Source organism: Gorilla gorilla, chromosome 15 (assembly GCF_029281585.2).
Source record: "Gorilla gorilla gorilla isolate KB3781 chromosome 15, NHGRI_mGorGor1-v2.1_pri, whole genome shotgun sequence".
NCBI classification, from domain to species: Eukaryota; Metazoa; Chordata; class Mammalia; order Primates; family Hominidae; genus Gorilla; species Gorilla gorilla.
In genome coordinates this window covers 84,095,436-84,119,458 of record NC_073239.2, presented here as the reverse complement: position 1 = coordinate 84,119,458, position 24,023 = coordinate 84,095,436, and the positions used below count along the sequence as shown (strand labels likewise).

At 39.2% G+C, this 24,023-nt stretch overlaps 1 protein-coding gene across 12 annotated transcripts in view; it reads right to left on the bottom strand.

The window, feature by feature from the left end:
• Positions 1-2,037: 2,037 nt before the first annotated feature.
• The window catches only part of GARIN2 (golgi associated RAB2 interactor family member 2), a 39,576-nt gene continuing 17,590 nt past the window's right edge, over positions 2,038-24,023 (bottom strand). For 8 of the 12 annotated variants that reach the window (XM_055362147.2, XM_063697910.1, XM_063697913.1 and 5 more), the window contains 4 exons: positions 22,114-22,361; positions 8,773-8,801; positions 5,304-5,378; positions 2,038-2,161 (listed from right to left, as the gene is read on the bottom strand). In XM_055362147.2, the coding sequence (XP_055218122.2) occupies positions 2,148-2,161; positions 5,304-5,378; positions 8,773-8,801; positions 22,114-22,361 (366 nt within the window). In that variant the 3' untranslated portion in view covers positions 2,038-2,147. Of the gene's footprint in view, positions 2,209-5,303; positions 5,379-6,633; positions 6,822-8,772; positions 8,802-22,113; positions 22,362-24,023 lie in introns of those variants that run through there. The other 4 variants (XM_055362150.2, XM_055362152.2, XM_019009378.3 and 1 more) reach the window with 3 other exon arrangements.

The window sequence follows — 24,023 nt, the reverse complement described above, 5'->3', positions numbered from 1 at the left end:
AAATTTGATCATATTTTTTTTTTCTTGAGAGAGGGTCTTGCTCTGTCACCCAGGCTGCAGTACAGTGGCATGATCATGGGTCACTGCAGCCTCGACCTCCCGAGCTCAAGCAATCTTCCATCCTCAGTCTCCTGAATAGCTGGGACTATAGATATGGGCCATCATACCCAGCTAATTTTTTGTGGAGACAGGGTATCACTTTGTTACCCAGGCTGATCTCAAACTACTGGGCCCAAGCAATCCTCCTGCCTCAGCCTCCCAAAGTGCTGGGATTATAGGCATGAGAGACCACATCCAGCTGATCATATGTCTTAACTTAATTTTCCAAACTCTTTTCCAGGGTGGTTGTACACCAACTACAGTGTATGCTGCCTTTTGAAGGATTGTGTTGCTAGATAGAAATAGAAAGTTATAACTCATAGTTATAGCTTTCTACCTGTAAGAATCAATTTATTAATCTTTTTCCCCCCAAGTGAACAAAAGTAAAAGTTACAGATAATCTGTATCAAGAAAACAGTTTCTATGATGCTATAGCCATCTCCAAATTAGAAACTGTCGGTTTACGTATATACCTAACTTAAAAACGTTAGTCTCCTCTTGGTTTCATGGAATCTCTGTTTTCACTCCTGATTGTGAAGGTTGGAAACAAACGTCTTCTGTCTTTGGAACAGCAGGGAGAGGAGGAGGAGGAATTCCCTAGGCTGTGGGCCAAGAGACTGGGTAGATGGTTTTTCTCTAGAGCAGTGCTGTCTGACGGAAATCTATCATGAGCCACATTTTTTTGTGTGTAATTTGTGACACATTGCTTAATAGGCACATCAAAAGAGTAAAAAGAAAGATTAAATTAATTCTTAAATATTGTTATTTAACCAATATATTCAAATATTATCATTTAAACATATAATCAATATAATACATATTAAATATTTTACATTCTTTTTTTCTCAAAGACTTCCAAATCTGGCATATATTTTACACTTATGGTATATCTCAATTTGGACACTAGATTTTCAACAGTTGAAGTGAAAAATGTAGCCCTACCAAAACAATGAAGTTGTGTTTAGTGGAAAAATATTCTACACTGTTCTAGTTTTAAAATTAGAGTTTACATTTATTAAAAATAATCTAAAATTCAGCTTCTCAGTCACACTAGCTACATTGCAGGTGCTCAATAGCCATATATGCCTACTGGCCATCATATGGGACTGCACAGTTCTAGAGGGTTGCTTGTGGGCCAGGAAGGGAAAGATGGAGATAAGAGATATTCTCAGTTCACAGTAGAAAAACCAGTACTATTTGTGTGAAATTTGAGTTAAATAGATTTCCATTGCTTTAAAAAAACCTAACTACCCTTATTCTGAATTTAAAAGCATGAGTTCTAATGTGAATAGCAAATTTGCGTTTAGCTTGGCTGTTGGGCTTCTTGGGTTCAAAGGTCATCTCCACCATTTTCTAGCTGTGTGACTTGGACAAGTAACTTTAACCTCTAAGCTTCACTTTCACCACCTGTAAAACAGGGAAAAATAGTAGTGTCCCTCATATTACTGTGAAGATTAAGTGAGATAATGGATAAAAAACATGTTGTAGCATGACTGGCAGCATTTAGAAAATAAGTGATGGCTTTTAAAAAGTCAAACCATTCTCTGGATGGGGACTGTCTGTAGTTTCTTTTTTATTTTTAAAAGTACATGGATTTTTTTTAACCTGTTTGAAAATGACACTGATTCAATAAATACTGTCTCTCAGCACCAGGTACTCAGCTAGAACAAAAGATGAAATGAACACAGTCCCTACCTTGAATGACCTCACATTCTCCAATGTTAGAAACAAAACAGTGTTGGACTAATATACAAATGAAAAAAGTGAAACCAAGAGAATAACAAATTTTTCCATCAATCCCAAAGAAAAGAAACCCCATCCATAAAAACTGAGTTTATGAATTGAAAATCTTATCGTTTTGCATAATCCTCTAGCTTCCTTTAAAATAGATACCCACAATTAAAATAGTTAAGATTTATGAAATTAGGTTGACATGGATTTGAATTCGTAATAATTAGTCATAGGCTTTATTTCTGCCACATAGAAGACACTGCTTGGTTTTCCTCTTGCACTGATTGTCTTTTCCTGAGCTGTGTTTGCTTTTTAGTTTAGTAGTTTGTATCTGATTTTAAAAAAAGGTGGAGAAGTCAGTTCATTTAATTCAAATGTCTGAAATAGAGAATATTTTTAGTGTTATTACTGTTAAGTATAAGACAAGAGAAACTAAATACAGGTAAAATAAATGATTGAAACAAATAAAATTATATTTATACTACAACTTTTCTTCCTGATATAAAAAATAAAGATCCTTTGGATGAATAACATCTCTTTTTTTTTAATCTAGCCATTAAAACATTATTAAACTTAATTTCTTTTTTTTTTTTTTTTTTGAGACAAAGTCTCACTCTGTCACCCAGGCTGGAGTGCAGTGGCACAATCTTGGCTCACTGCAACCCCTGCCTCCTGGGTTCAAGCAATTTTCATGCCTCAGCCTCCTGAGAAGCTAGGATTACAGGTGCCCACCACCACATCCAGGTGATTTTTGTCTTTTTAGTAGAGATGAGGTTTCACCATGTTGGCCAGGCTGGTCCCAAACTCCTGACCTCAGGTGATCCACCCGCCTTGGCCTCCAAAAGTGCTGGGATTATAGGCGTGAGCCACCGCACCCAGCCAAGAAACTTAATTTCTTAAAATTGTTGTTTTTAAAAGCTGTTTCTACCCAAGGAAAAACCTGTCCATTCAGGATGTTAAGATTAAGATTATGGGCTTTTACTCTTTTAAATTTCTAGCAAAAATAAACAAAAAATAAAATTAAAATTCTATACCTGCTATTGAATTATTTGCAAGTTCTTAATCTGTGCTGTACTGAGTCCTAAGATTTGGTCATAAGACCTACAAACATCATAATATGCTATAGTAAATAAGAGTCCAAATAACTTTCACATTACTTCAGTTGTAATAAGATGAAGTCTTTCACATTATTTGTAATAATATGAAGTCTGTATTAGTAACTAACTTTTTCTAGCATTAAAAAAAATCTACCTTTTCCCATATATCAGCAATTCAAAATATAAGTATTTGGGAGCAAATTTTTCTTTTTTTTTCTTTTTTTTTTTTTTTTTTTTAAGACAGCATCTTACTCTGTTGCCCCGGCTAGAGTACAGTGGCGCGATCTCGGCTCACTGCAACCTCCGCCTCCCGGGTTCAAGCAATTCTCCTGCCTCAGCCTCCTGAGTAGCTGGGACTACAGTCACGTGCCACCATGCCCGGCTAATTTTTGTATTTATAGTAGAGATGGGGTTTCACCATATTGGCCAGGCTGGTCTTGAACTCCTGACCTCGTGATCCACCCACCTCAGCCTCCCAAAGTGCTGGGATTACAGGCGTGAGCCACCGCGCCCAGCTGGGAGCAAATTTTTCAATTTAATAAGTCAAAATTTAAGTAGGGTATAATTTTTTGTCATTCTTTGCATTTGCAGCTCTCTGTTAATGAGACCCTAATATTTGAAATTTTGTTGCTGAATATATCCATCGAGGGATTGAAATCATTGTAAAATATTGAGTTATCTTGAAAGAAATTTCTGTCTTTAAATTCTATATTATATTGAAAGATGGCAGAGCTTCAGATTCTGTCTAGGTGGATGTAGGAGCCAGCACGTGTCACCCTGTATGCCACCCATCGCTGTCTCCACACCATACAACAAGTTAAGGGGAATATTAGGAGCATTCTTAAGGGGGAAAGAAGTCGCAAAGGAACAGGTACAGATCAGGAAATGTATGTGGAGGCCAGGGAATTATGGAGTGTGGACATTTGTTGTTTTTCAGCCACATTGTTCTCCTCTGGTCCATTACCTTCCACCTACAGTGTGCATCTTGTGGGGCCCTGTTAATAAACAAAATGCTCGGCCAGGCACAGTGGCTCACGCCTGTAATCCCAGCACTTTGGGAGGCTGAGGCGGGCGGATCACTTGAGGTCAGGAGTTTGAGACCAGCCTGGCCAACATGGTGAAACCCCGTCTCTACTAAAAATACAAAAATTAGCCAGGTGTGATGGTGTGCGCCTATAGTCCCAGCTACTTGGGAGGCTGAAGCAGGAGAATATCTTGAACCCAGGAGGCGGAGGTTGCAGTGAGCCAAGATTGTGCCACTGCACTCCAGCCTGGTGATAGAGCGAGACTCCGTCTCAAAAAAACAAAACAAAAAAAACTAGCTGGTTGTGGTGGTGCTTGTTTGTAATCCCAGCTACCCAGGAGGCTGAGGCATGAGAACCACTTGAACCCAAGAGGCAGAGGTTGCAGTGAGCCAAGATTGCACCACTGCACTCCAGCCTGGGCGACAGAGCAAGATTCAGTCTCAAAAAAATAAAAATAAAAATAAATAAACAAGTAAATAAACAAAATGCTCAAGTGCTAAGCTGGCTTTGGTGGCAGAGTGGCAGAAGGGTGGACAGAAGAGTGAGCACCTTGATTCCATCAGCAAGGCCCTGCCAAGATGGGCAAGGGGTTACTGCCCAGGCCACCCGTGGTCCACCAACCTCCCCCCTTCAATACTGTGAACTCAGCCCTTATGAGCGTGCGCGCGCACACATACACACACACACACACTCACAGCATTAGCTTTACCAAAGAGGCAACAGAAGACACAATGGCCGTAAAATTGCATTGCTTCCACTCTTTCTGTGCTACTGGGTGTTGTTATCATGGCTGAGAGAAGTTTCATTTTTCAGCAACGCACTGCAGAGCTGGTGTTTCGAGCAAACTTAGAATATAGTAGGCCAGGGCCACCCTATACAGCTGTGCAGATTATGAATTGCACATAAACTACAATGTGGATGGTGTGTACAAGCTACATAACTGTACATGACAGCCCTGCAGGCACTCTACGAATATCTGTATCATTTTGCTATGAAAAAAAGAGGTGTTGATTGTATTGGCTGATCTAAAAAGCAGGTTGGGAAAGAGCATGATAAGGTTGCAAAGAAGTATAGAAATGAGAAGAATCGCTATGGTAGCGCAGCACTTAATTCTCTTCCAGTGCCTCACCTGAAGCCCCCTCTCCTCCTCCCTGTGCTGATGTTATCTTTTGACCCATGATGGATTCTAGAGCAGAAACCACAACAAACCCCTAACATTTCATTCCACTTATATTGTTACTACAGTAGAATAAGGTTTAGTGTTAAAAGATCCCACTTATTAACAACTTTTTTGTGTGACAGTATCATAGCTATCATGTATTCCTATAGAGACTTATAATTAAAAAGTTACCTTTAGTTTGTCTTACATGTTTTTCCATCAACTTTGTCTTTTTCTGTTTTACTTTTCTTTCCTCACATTCATTCCCTTGAGAAAAGGGCAGACAGATGAGGCACAAGTTTGAGGAAATTAGAAGGAGATTTGATATGAGGGGAGAGAACTAGAGGGAAAAAAGAAAAAGAGGAAGGAAAGTAAAGGAGAGATCAATAGAGAGGAAGTGAGAAAGAAAAAAAGCCAAAAGCAGGAGAAAAAAAAGGCACAGAAGGAGAAAGAACTTATTTTGAATATTAAATTCAGATTATGTTCTAACCACCTCATCAAAAATGTATTTATTCTTTGCAATGGCGCTTATTGTTGAATTTCACAAGCAGGTTCCCTTTTTAGAGAGCTCCCTCCTTTTTTATTAAGCCTGGGTTTTATAAACAAAGAATGAACCTGGCTGCTTAGGATTCCAAGGAATTTGGTTTGTAATATTTAAGAGGAACATGGAAAAGAAAGATGGGTAAGGGTAGGAAGGAAACTCCCAATATTTTATGTGATTTTTCCTTCTCTTCTTTTCTTGAATCTCTATCCTTTGTCTCTTTTCATCTTGGAAAAAATATCAAAGAATCAGAGATAAGCCTATAATTTGGGCTCACTGTAAAAAAAAAAATTTAAAAGTTAAGGAGAATAAAGCCTAGAAAGGTAAAAACTTAAAGCTAAGAAAGGAGAGAAATGGGGCCGGGCACAGTGGCTCATGTCTGTAATCCTGGCACTTTGGGAGGCTGAGGTGGGCGGATCATGAGGTCAGGAGATTGAGACCATCCTGGCTAACACAATGAAACCCCATCTCTACTAAAAATACAAAAAAAATTAGCTAGGCATAGTGGCACGCACCTGTAGTCCCAGCTACTTGGGAGACTGAGGCAAGAGAAACGCTTGAACCTGGGAGGCGGAGGTTGCAGTGAGCTGAGATCGTGCCACTGCGCTCCAGCCTGGGCGACAGAGTAAGACTCTGTCTCAAAAAAAAAAAAAAAAAAAAAAAGAAAAGAGAGAAATGAACTCAGATCCAGAGAGACAAATTTAACCTGGACCCTATTTCATGCATAAACTTGTCATAAAAACAGTGCATTTGAAGTGCCACTTTATCCCAAAACCTTATGCAGAAAGGAGGAAAAAAATGTAACTTTCGCAAACTGCTGAGAGGTTTGAGAGATGAATTTGAGATCATGGTCCCTAACTAGCATTGCTGGGTGAATGTGAATCAGATGAGCTTAATAATGCCAGGAATTTGTTTTACTACTATGGGGAGCAGTTATTATTCTGATTTCCACCTATAATATAAATTAGAATTACGGACTCATTTTTAATTTGTACTCCGATTACATTTAATAAAATGAGGTATTAAGATTCAGCCAGTCTTTGCTTTTCTTGGGGTACAGGGTGTTAAGTGAGAGTAAAAGTGTATGGAAGGAGAACAGGTGATTTAGAGGAGAGTGAAAATGGGGAAAGAAATGCTAATCAGGGGAAAAACTGAAAAACTATACAAGCCTAAGTAAGAAAAAAGTGGGAAAACATGGGAGAAAAAGGTGGAAAGAAATAAGAAATACATAAGAGAAAACAAACAGGGAAAATAATTAATACTTTGTGGAAAACTACATGCCCATTTTGTATGTTGTACCACCCTTGTGATTTAACAAGCCCAGAGTGGAATTTTTCTGCTCATTTGCTGTATCTTTGCTTAGCTCCTGATTTCCAAAGCCCCATTTCAAGCTGCCTGCTAGATTGTCGAAGATGAGTCCCAGGACTACAAACATGGCAACTCATAGAATCTTAACTACCAAAAGGGTTTTGAGACAGTGAATCATGCCCTCCTCTTTTCTTGTAAGCTATGATAGCATTTCCCTATAATGTCCTCAGGTTCAGTAGTATAGATTGGAATATAGGCCAAACCACATTACAGTGAAGTTCATCTGATATTTTTAGACACTAAAGCCCAATGGGGGCCAGGCGCAGTGGCTCACACCTGTAATCCCAGCACTTTGGGAGGCCAAGGCAGGGGGATCACTTGAGGTCAGGAGTTCGAGACCAGCCTGGCCAACATGGTGAAACCTCATCTCTACAAAAAATACAAAAATTAGCCAGGCGTGGTGGCGGGTGCTTGTAATCCCAGCTACTTGGGAGGCTGGAGCAGGGGAATCACTTGAACCCAGGAGGTAGAGGTTGCAGTGAGCCAAGATTGTGCCACTGCACTGTGGCTTGGGCGAAAGAGGGAGACCCCATCTCAAAAAAAAAAAAAAAAAAAAAGCCCAATGGGAAGGCCCAAAGACAAATCCCATTTGTGTAAAAACCTATTCTATAATAATTTGTTGTTTTTTGTGGGACTGACTCTTGTACGTGTGACTAAAACTGCCTTGAAGTATTCTTGCTTTTTGAAGCAGTATTTTTTTTTCCTCTTCACTTATGCCAAGTTAAATGTTCCTTCCATAGTGTTCTTTTATGTGCATGACTGAAGCTGAGGCTTGGTCTGTCTCCCAGGTTTGAAAGTAACTTAGAGCTGGTTCAGCACTCAGCAAAGAGAGAGATTTGCCTATAAGACAACCTATAAGAGGTGCCTATAAGACAACCTCCACATTAAAAGTTCGTTACAGGCTAAAGATTCTTAGAACATGGCAATATATAAAGAAAAATCATCACTCCCCACCGCCAAATAAAACCCAAACATTAAATAGGTCCAGGGCGGTGGCTCACTCCTATAATCCCAGCACTTTCGGAGGCCCAGGCGGGCAGATCACTGGACATCAGGAGTTCGAGACCATCCTGGCCAACATGGTGAAAAATACAAAATTTAGTTAGGTGTGGTGGCAAACGCCTGTAATCCCAGCTACTCAGGAGGCTGAGGCAGCAGAATCACTTGAACTCAAAAGGCAGAGAGGTTGCAGTGAGCAAGATCACACCACTGCACATCAGCCTGGGCGACAGAGAGAGACTACGCCTCACAAAAAAAACAACAAACAAACAAACAAAAACATTAAATAGTATCACCTGGTAGAGGCTAAAGACATAGGAGGAACAAAGAGGAGCTGGATAATTTTACATTTACCAAAAATTTAGTTGTGGACCATTCCCGTTATACATCAGCAAGGATGGCAGGTCCTATGATTGCTGTAGTTTGCATTCTGCCTGCAGAACTAGGCTTGGCGTGGTTTATGCCTGATGATTTAGATACAGGGAACTGGGAAACTAAACCAGTGCAGAAAAAGAAAACTGAAGTAGTAAAGTACCATAATGTTTTCCACTTGAAAGATAGCCTGAGGATTGGCTTTGAGAAAGAGTTTCTTCAGTATAGGATTCTCAGAATGGAGCATAGTGAAGAAAGGAAATGCATCAAAAAGTCTAGCTGAATTCCTTTGCTCTTAGCCACACTACTCTTCTAGGAACCAGAGATGACTACTGAATACCAGGGATCACAATAAAACATGTAGTGGAATTTGTCCCATACCTGAAGTGTTTGATCCAGTTCTCAAGCTCCTGTAAAAATAAATAGCACATCTCAAAAATTTGCCAGCATAACCACAAATATTTAGAAAAGATTTACTGGATATAAAATAACTGGTCATTCTTTAAATGCTCTGTGGGTAGTAATGAACCATGTTTAGCAAGCCTAGGCCATTGCTGATTATAGAACATATGAGAATAAAATTACCTAAATTTCTGCAACATGTGGACTATTCAATCTGTAAAAGCCGTAAAAGTTTATTGTACGTAATAATATGTAATCTATTCTTATTATATCTATCGCCAGTCACTCCATAGGGCTGCTGGCATCCCCAACACTGCCGCCTCCTTGTCCTTCCCTTATCAGGCTGAGAGAAGTTAACTGCTGCTGCTGAGCCGTGTAAATAAATAAGGTCAATTATGTTGGGAATATAGGGTTTCAAAGAGACCTGGGGATAAATTCTGAAATGGATGGTTAGGAGAAATCACCAACTTCTGGTAGTTTCTTTACCACCAAGTCTTTGGCTTTACCAGGGGTGGCCATGCTTGGGAATCTTGTAGCAAATAATGTAACTTATTTACATTTAATAACATTTCTTACGGTTGTTGGATAAAAGAAGAGGCTAGCAGTTTTTTAGATTTCACTTTCAGAAATGTCTTTGGATAAAGAAGCTTATTTTCTGTGCTCCTGATTTTTAAAACTGATAATAATCAAAATACTTATTTCCTTAACCTCATTGGCATATTAAAACATAAACTTAAGTCACATAATTTTCACCAAATTCTTATTTCTTGACACATTTTCAATAAGTATTTTGGAAGTATTGAATAAAACAAATAGTTTAGGAAGAATAATTATCTTAGCTATTATCCTACAAAATAAACATGCAAAGACATAATTGTGGTCCATTTTAAGGGGCCTGGCAAATACACCCAGTTCAAGTTCTACAAGTGATCTTTCAGAAAGTAAATGTTAAAATCGTAATTTTCTATACAGTTTGCAAATATTCATATAGTCTTTATCAAATAGATCTGATGACTTAAATGAAGGTTAAGCTTAATGATAAAAATTTTCAAGAGACTGAGAAGCATCAAGTAAATGTACCTTGAAAAATAGATGCAAATTAAAATAAAGCCTGCCGCTATCCTCTTTGAAACAAAGGAAAGAGCCATGGTAGGACTATTGTCAAGATATGAGAAAAAAATATAAATGTTTTATAAAGTAAATTCTTCATTTCTAAAGGAACTAAAGTGACAGTATAGATAAGTTTAAGTCTCCAACATTTTTCACTCATCTAGATTTAAGATGCTCAATTTAAATTTTAAAGACTAGTAAATCTGAGGGCACAATATTCAACAAGGTCATCGTTTACTTTTTTTTTTTTTCCTGAGAAAAGGTCTCCCTCTGTTACCCAGGCTAGAGTGCAGTGGCTCTATCATGGCTCTTTGCAGCCTTGACTTCCCAGCTCCAGCAATCCCCTTGCCTCAGCCTCCTGAGTAACTGGGACCTCAGGTGTGCACTACCACACCCAGATAATTTTTTTCTTTTTTCTTTTTTGTAGGGACAGGGTCTTGACATATTGCCCAGGGTGGTCTTGAGCTCCTGAGCCCAAGCGATCCTCCCGCCTGGGCCTCTCAAAGTTTTGGGATTACAGGCATGAGCCGTTGCACCCAGCCTAATTTTTTATCAGTGTTCCAAAGTACACAGTTATAAAGTGTCACTGAAATCCATGGTTTTGGAAAAGAAAAATAATATATATAACTTATTTTTCAACCTCACTAGCATTACTAAATCCCACTAATGTCTCTGCAATACAGCAGTAGTGAATTCCATTCTGTTCTTAGAATATTACATCTTTCATCCATAATTAACATTCTCAAATTAGACTCTAGCTAGTAATTATGTTCCTGATGCAAATAGGCAATAAAAAGAAATCCATGCTTTATTAAATTGGGCTTAAGAGGATTACTTATAACCAAAATTTGTTTTGTTTTGTTTTTCTTCATCTATTTATTTCTCTCCAGTAGAGTCAGCTGAAAAATGGCGTAGGGAGCTGAGAAGGGAGGGGTGAGACCTTGAAGAATTTGAGATTTGTTAATTCTCAAGATCTTTTATATCTTTAAAATTCTATGATTTTTGCTATTTATTTAGGGATTCATTTTTTATCATTTCTAATAATGATCATAATAGTGAGACTAACGAAACAGTACCTGCTGAGCCTTTTTCATCCTAACAAAGTTATTCTTATAATTTTTAATGTTTTAAAAAGCTATTAAGGGGTAGTGTAGAAAAATTCTCAGGGAGTGATGTCAGCAAGATGGCTGACTAGAGACACCTGGCATTCATCCTTCTCCCACAAGAAAGGACCAAAGCAATGAATAAACTGCTAAGATGTGACTGGAGTGTCAAAGGAAGGTCACTGGAGGGCAGCTGGGGAGCAGAGACATGTCTGTGGTGATGGAAAGTCCAGGAGGGTAGTGTGGAGGCACCTATATCACCCATGTGGACTAGATCTGCCCAGAGTCAGGAGAGACCTCCCATTGCAGGGAAAACGTAAGCAGAAGAGCCCCACCAGCCCCTATTGCTACCAAAAACACCTACAGTCCTTACAACAGGAGAATCCCACAGTCCTCACAAGCCCTGAGCCTAGTTTTGGGAGTTGCTAGGAATTCACATAGCTGCATTGCCCCAGGTTAAGAGCACAAGGTATACACTTCCTACTCCCCAATCACCACCTGTGAGCCAAACTGCTGCTTGAGACCAGAGCCACTTCTGGAGAGTAACCTGCTCTGGGGGGCCACTGGCTACTGCATCTCTCCAGCCCTAGGGCTCCATCCTCCATTCCACCAAGCCCACACTGGTGGCTGAACACGACAACACCACCTGTGCAGAACCTGGGCCAGGATCTGCTGTGGCTTTGGCTTTACATAGCAGGGAAACCAACCCTCACTGCTGCACTTCTAGCCAGAGGCAGAGTATGACAGTCTTATCCATGGAAAACCCACCCTCGAGTCAGCCAAACTGCTGCATACACACCCTCAAGTGAGAGAGACCCCTGAACCTCTAAACAGCTTGATATACCCCTGGGCAAGCAGAATGGCTATGTGCTGTGCTTAGGGCACAAAGAAGCTGTTCCACAGTGCCTCCATCCCCTGCAGATATGTTTCTGGCCTGCCCAATGACCCTGCACCCAAAATCAGGGTCTGAGACATAGTCCTGCAGGTTGCTCCTGACAGGCATGCCCGCAGGCCAGCCAAACAGGCAAGAACCCATATCCTGGACCAGAGAAACAGTCCCATAAGCCACCCAGGTGGACATGCCCCAGGCTGCCAAGCAGCCCTGTATCCACATATCAGGCCTCAGAAACAGCCCACAGGCTGTCCCCAGTGAGCACGTCCCTGAGTCAGCCAAGCAGACTTGCACTTGTGTTCCAGATTTGAGAAATGGCTCTGTGGGCCACCCGCCCAGTAAACATGCCCCCAGATCACCCACACCCAAGCAGCTGTGCACCCACATCCCTGGTGCATAGCTCTGAGAAACACCAGGCCTGAGAAACAGCTCTGTAGGCTGCTACTCATAGACAACAACTGTGTGATCATGCTTCTGGCAACAGTAACAGCCCCATGGCCCCAAACCCAGCAAGCCAGACCTCAGGTTGGCCAACCCACTGTGTGTATGTGCCTGTCTGTCCTTGACTTGAGAAACAGCCTGGTGAGCCTACCCCTGGCAAAGCTGCACCACTGATGCCACAAACTCTCTAAGCCTAGGCCACTGAGAAACTTGCAAACACTAAAGAAACTACATGGAGACTACACTACTGCATCCACTTAGAACCAAAGCCAATGCAACCCACTGAACTGACATCCCAAGACCCATTCATATAAATAAGTCTTTCCCTGTGACACTACTCCATAAAATTGGAGGACACATTTTTTCCATTAGATGCACAGAACTCAACATAGGACCACAGGATACATGACACTTCCAAAGGAAAACAATAATTCTCCAGTAACAAACATCAATAATAAGAAAATATAGAAAATGTCAGAAAAAGAATTTAAAATAATAATCTTAAGAAAACTCTTAAGATTAAACTCTTAAGATTAAAATCTTTTACAGATAAACCAAAACTAAGGAAATTCATCATCACTAGATTGGCCTTACAAAAAATGCTCAAGGGACTTATATATAGAAATGAAAAGATGATAGCCACCATCATGCAAACATGCAAAACTATAAAACTCACTGGTAGAGCTGATACACAAAGGAGAAAGAGAAAGCAATAAAACCTTATCACTACAGAAAATCACTCAACTGCAAAAATAAACAATAAGAGAAGTAAGGAGCAAATGATATACAAAACAACCAGAAAACATGTAACAAAATGACAGGAGTAAGTCTTTACCTATCACTAATAACCTTAAACGTAAATAGATTAAATTCCCTGCTTAAAAGATACAGACTGGCTGAATGGATTTTTTAAAAAATGACCCAACTATATGCTGCCTACATGAAACTTACTTCACCTGTAAAGATGCATATAGACTGAAAGTGAAGAAATGAAACAAGATATTCGATGCAAATGGAAACCAAAGTCAAGCAAGAGTAGCCATATTTATATCAGATAAAACAGAATTTATGTCAGAAACTGTAAAAAAAGATGAAGAAAGTCATTCTATAGTTATAAACGGATCAATTTAACGTGAAGATATAACAATTGTAAATATACATGTACACTGGAGCACCCAGATTTATAAAGCAAATATTAGATCTAAAGGCAAATAGAGATCCCAATACAATAATAGCTGGGGACTTCAACACCCACTCTTAGCCTTGGACAAATCATCTAGACAGAAAATCATCAAAGAAACATGGAATTTAAACTGCATCACAGACCAAATGACTTAACAGACATTTATAGAACATTTCATCCAACAGCTGCACAGTACACATTCTTTTCATCAGCATGTGGAATATTCTCCGGGATTGACTATATGTTAGGACACGAAACAAATGTCAAAAAGTTTATCCAAAATTTTTAAAAATCAAAATCTTATCAAGTATTTTATCTGAACACAATGGAATAAAACTAGAAATCAGTAACAACAGGAACATTCAAAAGTATACAATACATAAAAATTAAACAACATGCTCCTAAATGACCAATGGGTGAAGGAAGAAATGAAGGATGCTATTTAAAAATTTACTGATACAAATGGAAATAGAAATACAATATACCAAAACTTATGGGGGCACAGCAAAAGCAGTATTAAGAGTCAAGTTTATAGTGATAAATACCTACATCAAAAAACTAGAAAGATGTCAAATAAATAACCTAATGATGCACCTTGAGGAACTAGAAAAGCATGAATAATCCAAACTCAAAATTAGTAGAAGGAAAGAAATAATAAAAGTCAGAGCAGAAATAAATGAAATGGAGACTGAAAAAAAAAAAAACCCAAAATATTAACAAAACGTGATTAACTCATTCTATGAGGCCAGCATTGCCCTGATACCAAAACCAGAAAAGGACATGACAAAAAAAGAAGACTACAGGTTAGTATCCCAGATGAATATAGATGACAAAATCCTCAAGAAAACAAAATCCACAGAACTGTACAACACAAGGAGTAAATCTTAATGTAATGTAAACTATGGACTATAGTTAATAACAGTGTATTAATATGTGTTCATTGACCGTAACAAATGTACCACATGTAAGATGTTAATAGAAGATACCATGGGGGATTGGTAGGAGGACACGGTGGGATGCGTGTGTGGAACTCTATGCACTATTTGCTCAGTTATTTTGTAAATCTAAAACTGCACGCAAAAAATAAAGTTTATTAATTATTTTTCATCAATTTTTTAAAAGGCATTAAAAGTGAATCTAATGGTTTAGGGCATTTGTTTTGGGCATGGAAAGAAGTAGCTGAAATGATTCAGTTAACTTTGTGAGATTTTGATTTGTGGTATGATTTTGAAGTGTTAGACAAGGGTTGGGGGCACTGGATTTGAGTCATAAGAATGAAATAAAACATAAGGAAGACATCAGAGTGACCAGACCTGATCAATGATTATTTAGGACAAATTGCTAAGTTGGATGGATTCATTTAATCTTGTTTTTTTTTAAAATAAATCTTATGCTTTTCTAATAAAGTCATACTCATGTATTGTAGTGAAAGGTATGTTTTCCACTGAGCAGCACCTGCCTCTATCCTTCTGCATCTTATATTCCCGTATCCCTTTCCTATTTCTGACTATTGGTTTCTGTTTTTCTCTTCCTACTTTACTCTCACTCTCTCCTGTTGTTGTTGTTGTTTTTTAATCTTTGTACTTGCTCTTCTAACACGTCAGACTTACAAGTTGCCCTTCTGTCATTGTTTACTTACACTGAAATAGCTCAGTGGTTATCATAAAAAAAAAAATAGATCAGTGTTCTGGGGAGAAATTTATTTCAATGACTTCTGTGCCCTCGGTAAAAGTAGGAAAATGTCTGTGGGTGATAACAGCAAGTCCCACATTGAACTATTTTTTATCTTTTTGAGCTCCTAGTCCTGGAAGAAAGCTCCCTAGAAGATTCCTGGTGAGCCTATAGTTCTTTCCACAGCTATAAAAGCAGAATCCTTATTTTGACTGTAGGGCTTCAGGAGAAGCCATTATGAGAGGGGAATCCTTGCTTGATAGATATGACTGGCTTCTCCTAAGGAAATGGTTCTCAAATCTGAGTGTGCATTAGAATCACTTGGAACCCCATTGTCTCAGCCCAAAATCTCCTTAAGCTGATAAGCAACTTCAGCAAAGTCTCAGGATACAAAATCAATGTACAAAAATCACAAGCATTCTTATACACCAATAACAGACAAACAGGGAGGCAAATCATGAGTGAACTCCCATTCACAATTGCTTCAAAGGGAATAAAATACCTAGGAATCCAACTTACAAGGGACGTGAAGGACCTCTTCAAGAACTACAAACCACTGCTCAATGAAATAAAAGAGGATACAAATAAATGGAAGAACATTCCATGCTCATGGATAGGAATAATCAATATCGTGAAAATGGCCATACTGCCCAAGGTAATTTATAGATTCAATGCCATCCCCATCAAGCTACCAATGACTTTCTTCACAGAATTGGAAAAAACTACTTTAAAGTTCATATGGAACCAAAAAAGAGCCCGCATCGCCAAGTCAATCCTAAGCCAAAAGAACAAAGCTGGAGGCATCACACTACCTGACTTCAAACTATACTACAAGGCTACAGTAACCAAAATAGCATAGTACTGGTACCAAAACAGAGATATAGATCAATGGAACAGAACAGAGCCCTCAGAAATAACACCGCACGTCTACAACTATCTGATCTTTGACAAACCTGAGAAAAACAAGCAATGGGGAAAGGATTCCCTATTTAATAAATGGTGCTGGGAAAACTGGCTAGCCATGTGTAGAAAGCTGAAACTGGATCCCTTCCTTACACCTTATACAAAAATTAATTCAAGATGGATTAAAGACTTAAACGTTAGACCTAAAACCATAAAAACCCTAGAAGAAAACCTAGGCAATACCATTCAGGACATAGGCATGGGCAAGGACTTCATGTCTAAAACACCAAAAGCAATGGCAACAAAACCCAAAATTGACAAATGGGATCTAATTAAACTAAAGAGCTTCTGCACAGCAAAAGAAACTAACATCAGAGTGAACAGCCAACCTATAAAATGGGAGAAAATTTTCACAACCTACTCATCTCACAAAGGGCTAATATCCAGAATCTACAATGAACTCAAACAAATTTACAAGAAAAAAAAAAAACAACCCCATCAAAAAGTGGGCGAAGGACATGAACAGATACTTCTCAAAAGAAGCCATTTATGCAGCCAAAAAACACATGAAAAAATGCTCACCATCACTGGCCATCAGAGAAATGCAAATCAAAACCACAATGAGATACCATCTCACACCAGTTAGAATGGCAATCATTAAAAAGTCAGGAAACAACAGGTGCTGGAGAGGATGTGGAGAAATAGGAACACTTTTACACTATTGGTGGGACTATAAACTAGTTCAACCCTTGTGGAAGTCAGTGTGGCGATTCCTCAGGGATCTAGAACTAGAAATACCATTTGACCCAGCCATCCCATTACTGGGTATATACCCAAAGGATTATAAATCATGCTGCTATAAAGACACATGCACACATATGTTTATTGTGGCACTATTCACAATAGCAAAGACTTGGAACCAAGCCAAATGTCCAACAATGATAGACTGGATTAAGAAAATGTGGCACATATACACCATGGAATACTATGCAGCCATAAAAAATGATGAGTTCATGTCCTTTATAGGGACATGGATGAAATTGGAAATCATCATTCTCAGTAAACTATCTCAAGAACAAAAAACCAAACACCGCATATTCTCACTCATAGGTGGGAATTGAACAATGAGAACACATGGACACAGGAAGGGGAACATCACACTCCGGGGACTGTTGTGGGGTGGGGGGAGGAGGGAGGGATAGCCTTAGGAGATATACCTAATGCTAAATGACGAGTTAATGGGTGCAGCACACCAGCATGGCACATGTATACATATGTAACTAACCTGCACATTGTGCACATGTACCCTAAAACTTAAAGTATAATAATAATAAAATAAAATAAAGTAAATCAAAAAAAATTCTACATGCAGAACAGCTATCTGAGAAGTAAAAAAAAAAAAAAAAAAAAAAAAAAAAAAAAACCCACAGAATTCTATGCCCCATCCCCAAGCTTATGATTCAGTAAGATGGGGTGAGGCCTAAGCATTTATGTCTTTAACCAGTTCCCAGGTGATGCTGCTGGTCCAGCGTCCTCATTTTGAGAACAACTCATATAGAAACCTTAGATAGTTAACAATGCTTTGCTTGAGCAGCCAAGAACCAACACTCTGAATGTCTTGGCACTTGTATCTAGAGGCTCTGGGATTGTGAAAAATGCAGTGCTCAAGCAGCTAAAACAAACTACTCTGATTTCAAGGTTTGTGGCTCTCCCAAGGATCACCCATATTCCTTTGTTTCCCTTGGCCTATACTTTGTTAGGAAAGAAGACTTTTTAGAAAAACCAGCTTTGAGTAGTTAATCCTCAGTTGAATAAGATATTTTTGTGTATACATTTATTTGTATGTATGTGTAAATATATATAATATATATATATATTTTTTTTTCAACAGGGTCTTGCTCTGTCACCCAGGCTGGAGTGCAGTGGCTCTATCATGGCTCACTGCAGCCTCAACCCCCCAGGATTAGGTGATCCTTCCACTTCAGCCTCCCTAATAACTGGGACTACAGGCACATGCCACCATGCTCTGCAAAATTTTTGTATTTTTTTTGTAGAGACAGGGTTTTGCGATGTTGCCCAGGCTGGTCTCGAACTCCTTGGCTTGAGCGATCTGCCCATGGGATTACAGGTGCGAGACACTGCGCCTGGCCCTAAGATACATTTTTTGTCAGAGGAGCCATTTTAAAGAAGATACATTTTTTTCTTTACTCTACACTGTTAAAAATGAATTATTAGTGACAATAATGATCATTTACTGAGCAACTAATATGTCCAAAGTCCTCTGTGTACTTTCATCACTATGCTTCTCAGAACCTTACAATGTACCTAGTGTGTTTACTGTTTTCATTTCATTATACTCTTTCAAGGAATTCCCTAGAGCACACCTATATTTGACTTAGCATGCATTCTATTATTCATTTTAGCAGATCTTCACAGTGGTTAAGATTACATTATAAGAAACATGAAAAGGTCTCCTGGCAGAAGAATGCTTAAAGTCTATCCAGGACAAATGATTTAATGTTCGTTTTTGAGAAGTTTTGCAGGGACAGACTTCACAATGTACAGAACCTACAGAAACTGGTTCTGTTGTTTATCAATATATAATAAATGATAAGTATTTATTTATTTAAGAGTCAGTGTCTTGCTCCATCACCCAGGCTGGAGTGCAATGGCTTGGTCATGCTCACCAAAACTTCAAACTCCTAGGCTCAAGTGACCCTCCCACTTTCGTTTTGGTGACAGGGTTTTGTTAAGTTGCCCAGGATGGTACTCCCACTGTAGCTTCCACAGTTGATGGGATTACAGGCATGTGAGCCACTTTGCCCAGGTTATTTTTTAAATTGATTGCTATATTACCTAAGAATAAAATTTTCCTGTGTTAAAATAATTTTTACTTTAAATCTACTTTTTAAATGTAGCTTTCTGTGAACTTCCTCATACATTCGAATATGGTCATTGTCACCTATTAACATTCTCCTATCACCTCAATTTTTTTTACTACATTAAAAATATTTAATCAGTTTTGTGCTCTTTTCCCCAGTTCTCCTCTAGGTTCAGTTTATTGGGTAGTATAGTGGAAAGATTACTTCAGACATCCTGTGTGGTACAGAACCATGTTTGTACTGTATTCAATGTGAGTCAAATCTACATTAGGTTTTTTTTGTTCAGTTTGCTTGAACCTATCTTTCTCTCTTTCCTTCCTTCCTCCCACCTATATTTTATCTATATCTATACCTAGATGTATTTTGAACAGTTACCATGTGCCTGGTATTGTGAGGGTTTTAATATCAGCTATTTAATCCTTATAGCAATTCTACATGGTAGATAGTATCCCCATGTTACAAATGAGGAAACAGACCTGAAGAAGTTAAGTAACTTGCCCAAGATCATAGAGCTAATGAGATAGAGAAGCCAGGATTTGAACCCAGAGATCTGACTGCAAAGCTTATTCTCTGTTTTTGTTTGTTTTTTGAGGCAGGGTGTCACTCTGTCACCCAGGCTGGAGTGCAGTGGTGCGATCTCAGCTCACTGCAACCTCCACCTCCCAGGTTCAGGCGATCCACCTTAGCCTCCTGAGTAGCTGGGACTACAGACACATGCTACCACATCTGACTAATTTTTGTAGAGACAGGGTTTCACCATGTGGCCCAGGCTGGTCTCAAACTCCTGGACTCAAGCTATCTGCATCCCTCGGCCTCCCTAAGTGCTGGGATTACAGGTCTGAGCCATCACGACCTGTGGCAAAGTTCATTCTCTATTGGCTGTGTTAAACTGTCTCCCAATGAATGCATCCTAGATTCAATTTACTTTTAAAATTATATGTGTAATCAATTATATAATGAAAGTTTAATAGAAACATCTATCAATAGCTACAACAAATATTTATTCCTTTTATCATCAACTATGCCCAAACTGTGGTTTCTTCCCAGACTATAGAAATAAAATACCATTGTATTTACATTTTTTGGAATTCTGCTTTTCCAGCTTATAATTCCTTATTACTAACGTAGCTCTTTTCTTTTTTCTTTCTTCTTCTTTTTTTTAAATAGAGACAGGGTCTCCCTATGTTGCCCAGGTGGGTTTCAAACTCCTGGGCTCAAGCAGTCCTCCTGCCTCGGCCTCCCAAAGTGCTGGGTTATAGGCAGGAGCCACCATGTCAGCCATAGCTCTTTTCATTGAAATTCTGCCCATGGCTTTTTCTAATGGGGTTCTGTTGTTTCACGAAATCGACATACTATTTCCTGGTTAACCATTTTCCCAGTTGTGAGCATTTGGATTACTTACAGGTTTTCCATATGAAACGCTACATTCAAATAAGTTATTTTCCCCTTTGGATGATTTCTTTGACATGTTACCATAAGTAAAGGAATACAAACATTTGGGGTGTGAATTGAATTGACAACCATTTACAGTGACACTAAGAGTGTTGTTGACACCTAATGAAAAGCTAACTGGTAATTGCTTAACTTGTATTTCTTTAATTATTAGTGAGGTTGATTCCTTCTCAAGTAGTTGTCTTCTGGAGTAAATTTTCTATTTATGTCCTTAAATCATTTGTTAATTGGATCCCTTACAAATTCCTACCAACTACTTATATATAAAGGTAATCTATTATACTTTTTCGTTTCTTTTTTTTTTTTTTTTTTTCCGAGATGGAGTCTTGCTCTGTCACCCAGGCTGGAGTTTAATGGCACGATCTTGGCTCACTGCAACCTCGGTCTCCCGGGTTCAGGCAATTCTCATGCCTCAGCCTCCCGAGTAGCTGGGATTACAGGCACCTGCCACCACACCCAGCTAATTTTTGTATTTTTAGTAGAGACGGGGTTTCACCATGTTGGCCAGGCTAGTCTCGAACTCCTGACCTCATGATCCGCCCGCCTCAGCCTCCCAAAGTGCTGGGACTACAGGCATGAGCCACCGCACCCAGCCTATTATGCTTTTCCCCCCACTCTGTTGTCATACATATATGAGTGTATTTATTTTTTTAAATGATTTATTTGGCAGAGATTTGGAATTGTTATGCAATCAATCAACTTGGAACTCTATTCCCCCAGAGGTTCACACTTGCTCAGGTCTCTGCTCAAATGGCCTCGACCACCTGTATAAAATATCTCTCCACCCTCTTCTAATCACTCTCACTCTCTATTCTCTCTCTCTCTTTTTATTTTCATCACAGCACATTCCAGCTGGCATAATATATTGTATTGGTTTATTATCTGTGTCCCCCACTAGAATAAAACACTCCATGAGATATGGACTTGATCATTTTTGCTGCTGTATCCCCAGTGCCTAGTGCATAGGAAGTGCTCATAAATATTTTTTGAGTGAATCACGTAAACTCTGCCATTGAAAATTACTTTTATTGTATCAGCGGACAATAAGTGATCTTTCCTCTGTAAATGAGGCAATGATACCATTTCATTTTCTTCTGGCTCATTATAGTTTTAAAATAATTTACTCTTTTCCTATCTGAAATTTTTTTGTGGTACATCATAAATCTTTGACCAAGATTTTCCTAGAATTTTGCTTTTTCCGTGCTTCTTTTTTTTTTCTTTTTTTTTTTTTTTTTTGAGACAGAGTTTTACTCTGTCACCCAGGCTGGAATGCAGTAGCATGATCTTGGCTCACTGCAACCTCTGCCTTCTGGGTTCAAGCAATTCTCCTGCCTCAGCCTCCCGAGTAGCTGGGATTACAGGTGCCCGCCACCGCACCTGGCTAATTTTTGTAGTTTTTAGTAGAGACAGGGTTTCACCATCTTGGCCAGGCTGGTCTTGATATCAGGTAGACAGCCCAGAATGCCAACTGAGTAACGTGACAAGTTGCCATGAAAATAAAAATTAGCCAAGGTTGAACCAAACGTGGGTCATTCAGAATTGACTATATCATCATTCAGTTACACTACATCTGTCTCTGAGAATCTTCAGTGGCAGATGCCTGAGTTAAGAGACTAAAGCACATACATCTTTATTAATATTTCATGTCTTAGAATTCCTTTGGCATGTTCCTGCCTCACATACCTGGATTCTTCAGCCTTGAGAGCTGTGCTCTGAAAATCAGGCATCTTTTCTTCAGAGGTCTTATCCTCCATCTCCTTGGATGTATTTGCCTCACTTTCTACTGGAGTCAAGGTAGTTTGAAAATATCTTTTACCTTCAAAAGTCAGTGTTATGTTTGAGATGGTGACAGGTTTTGAGGATTCTTTCAACTCACTCTTACTTTTTGTATCTTGTAAACACCCAGGCTTCAGAATGTTTTTCAATTTCTCCTTTAAAAATAAAAAGCAGCAGCAAATCAGGTAACAGAAGAGCATCAGGTAATAGGTGTTTGTGGAACAGTATCGAATACAGGCACCATTTCATTCATCGTCACAGCGCCCGTGAGGAGTAGTAAGGAGGGAGTGAGGCTTAGAATGGCACGACCATGGGGAGAGCCCCGGGTGTGTTGGCGGCAGGCTGTGTGGGAGCCAGGGCCTGCGCCACTGCAGCCTGACACATGTTCCCCAGCTCGTGTTGTCACCTCACAGAAGACAGTTGGCATCTAATTACAGTACTTCTCTGTGAATTGTCAGCACAAGAAAAGTTCCCCAGAAATGCCACTGATTCCCCAGTCTGAGTTTGGTCTTAATTAGAGCATCTGATAGGTTACAGGGGCTGGGGGCTCATAATATAAAATAAATTTCTTTTTTGTCAAAAGACTTAGAACCTGTATCTAAAACTTAATACTCTAAAATCCCCCCCTCCTCCTAATTTCCCAATTTCTGTTAATGTATCACCTCTCCTAGCCACTCTCTGATTCGCTCAGAATCACTTAGGGCTCAAGGCAGTTGGTCAGCAGGCCCTAAAGCCAACTTTCTAATGTCCTTCATGTCTGCACCTTCTTCTTTCCACTGCCCCTGCCTAGTCCATTACTTCTTGATATGGTTTGGATGTTTTGTCACTTGAAAATCTCATGTTGAAATGTGACCTCCAATGTTGGAAGTGGGCCTAGTGGGAGGTGTTTAGGTCTCGGGGGCAGATCCCTCATGAGTGGCTTGGTGCTGTCCTCACCATAATGAGTGAGTTCTCACTCTAAGTTGATGCGAGATTTGGTTGTTTAAAAGAGCCTGGCACCTCCTTCCTCTCTCTTTTGCTCTCTCTCTGGCCATGTGATGTGCTGGCTCCCCTTCTCTTCCACACGATTGTAAGTTCCCTGAGGCCCTCACCTGAAGCAGATGCCAGCATTGTGCTTCCTTTACCACCTACAGACCCATGAGCCAATTAACCCTCTTTTCTTTATTAATTGCCCAGCCTCAGATATTTCTTTATAGCAATGCAAGAATGGCCTAATACACCTCTATTACATTTCCTTAAAAATGATGTAATAATTTTCTTCCTTAAGGATAAAACTTCACTTTTCCCTGACAATGAAAGTCATACATATTTATTATAGCGTATTTGGAAAATCCTATAATGAATAAAGCTAAAGGTAGAATATTATTGCTTGCCAAGGTGGGTGGATCACTTGAGGCCAGAAGTTTGAGACCAGCTTGGGCAACATGGAGAAACCCCATCTCTACTAAAAATACAAAAATTAACTGGGCGTGTGGTGGGCGCCTGTAATCCCAGCTACTTGGAAAGCTGAGGCATAAGAATCGCTTGAACCTGAGAGGTGGAGGTTGCAGTGAGCCGAGATCTCACCACTGCACTCCAGCCTGGGCAACGGAGTGAGACTGTCTCAAAATAATAATAATAATAATAATAATAATAATAATAATAATAATAAATTATTGCTTCTTTGATGCCACTGCCCAGAAACAACTACTTCTATGCACATTTCACTCTGATCTTTCTATTTATTTTATGTCTACTTAGATCATCTTGAAGTTCTGTCTCCTACCTTTTTCACTTAACATTTTATTATAAGCATTTTCCTCCTGTCATTAAAAATT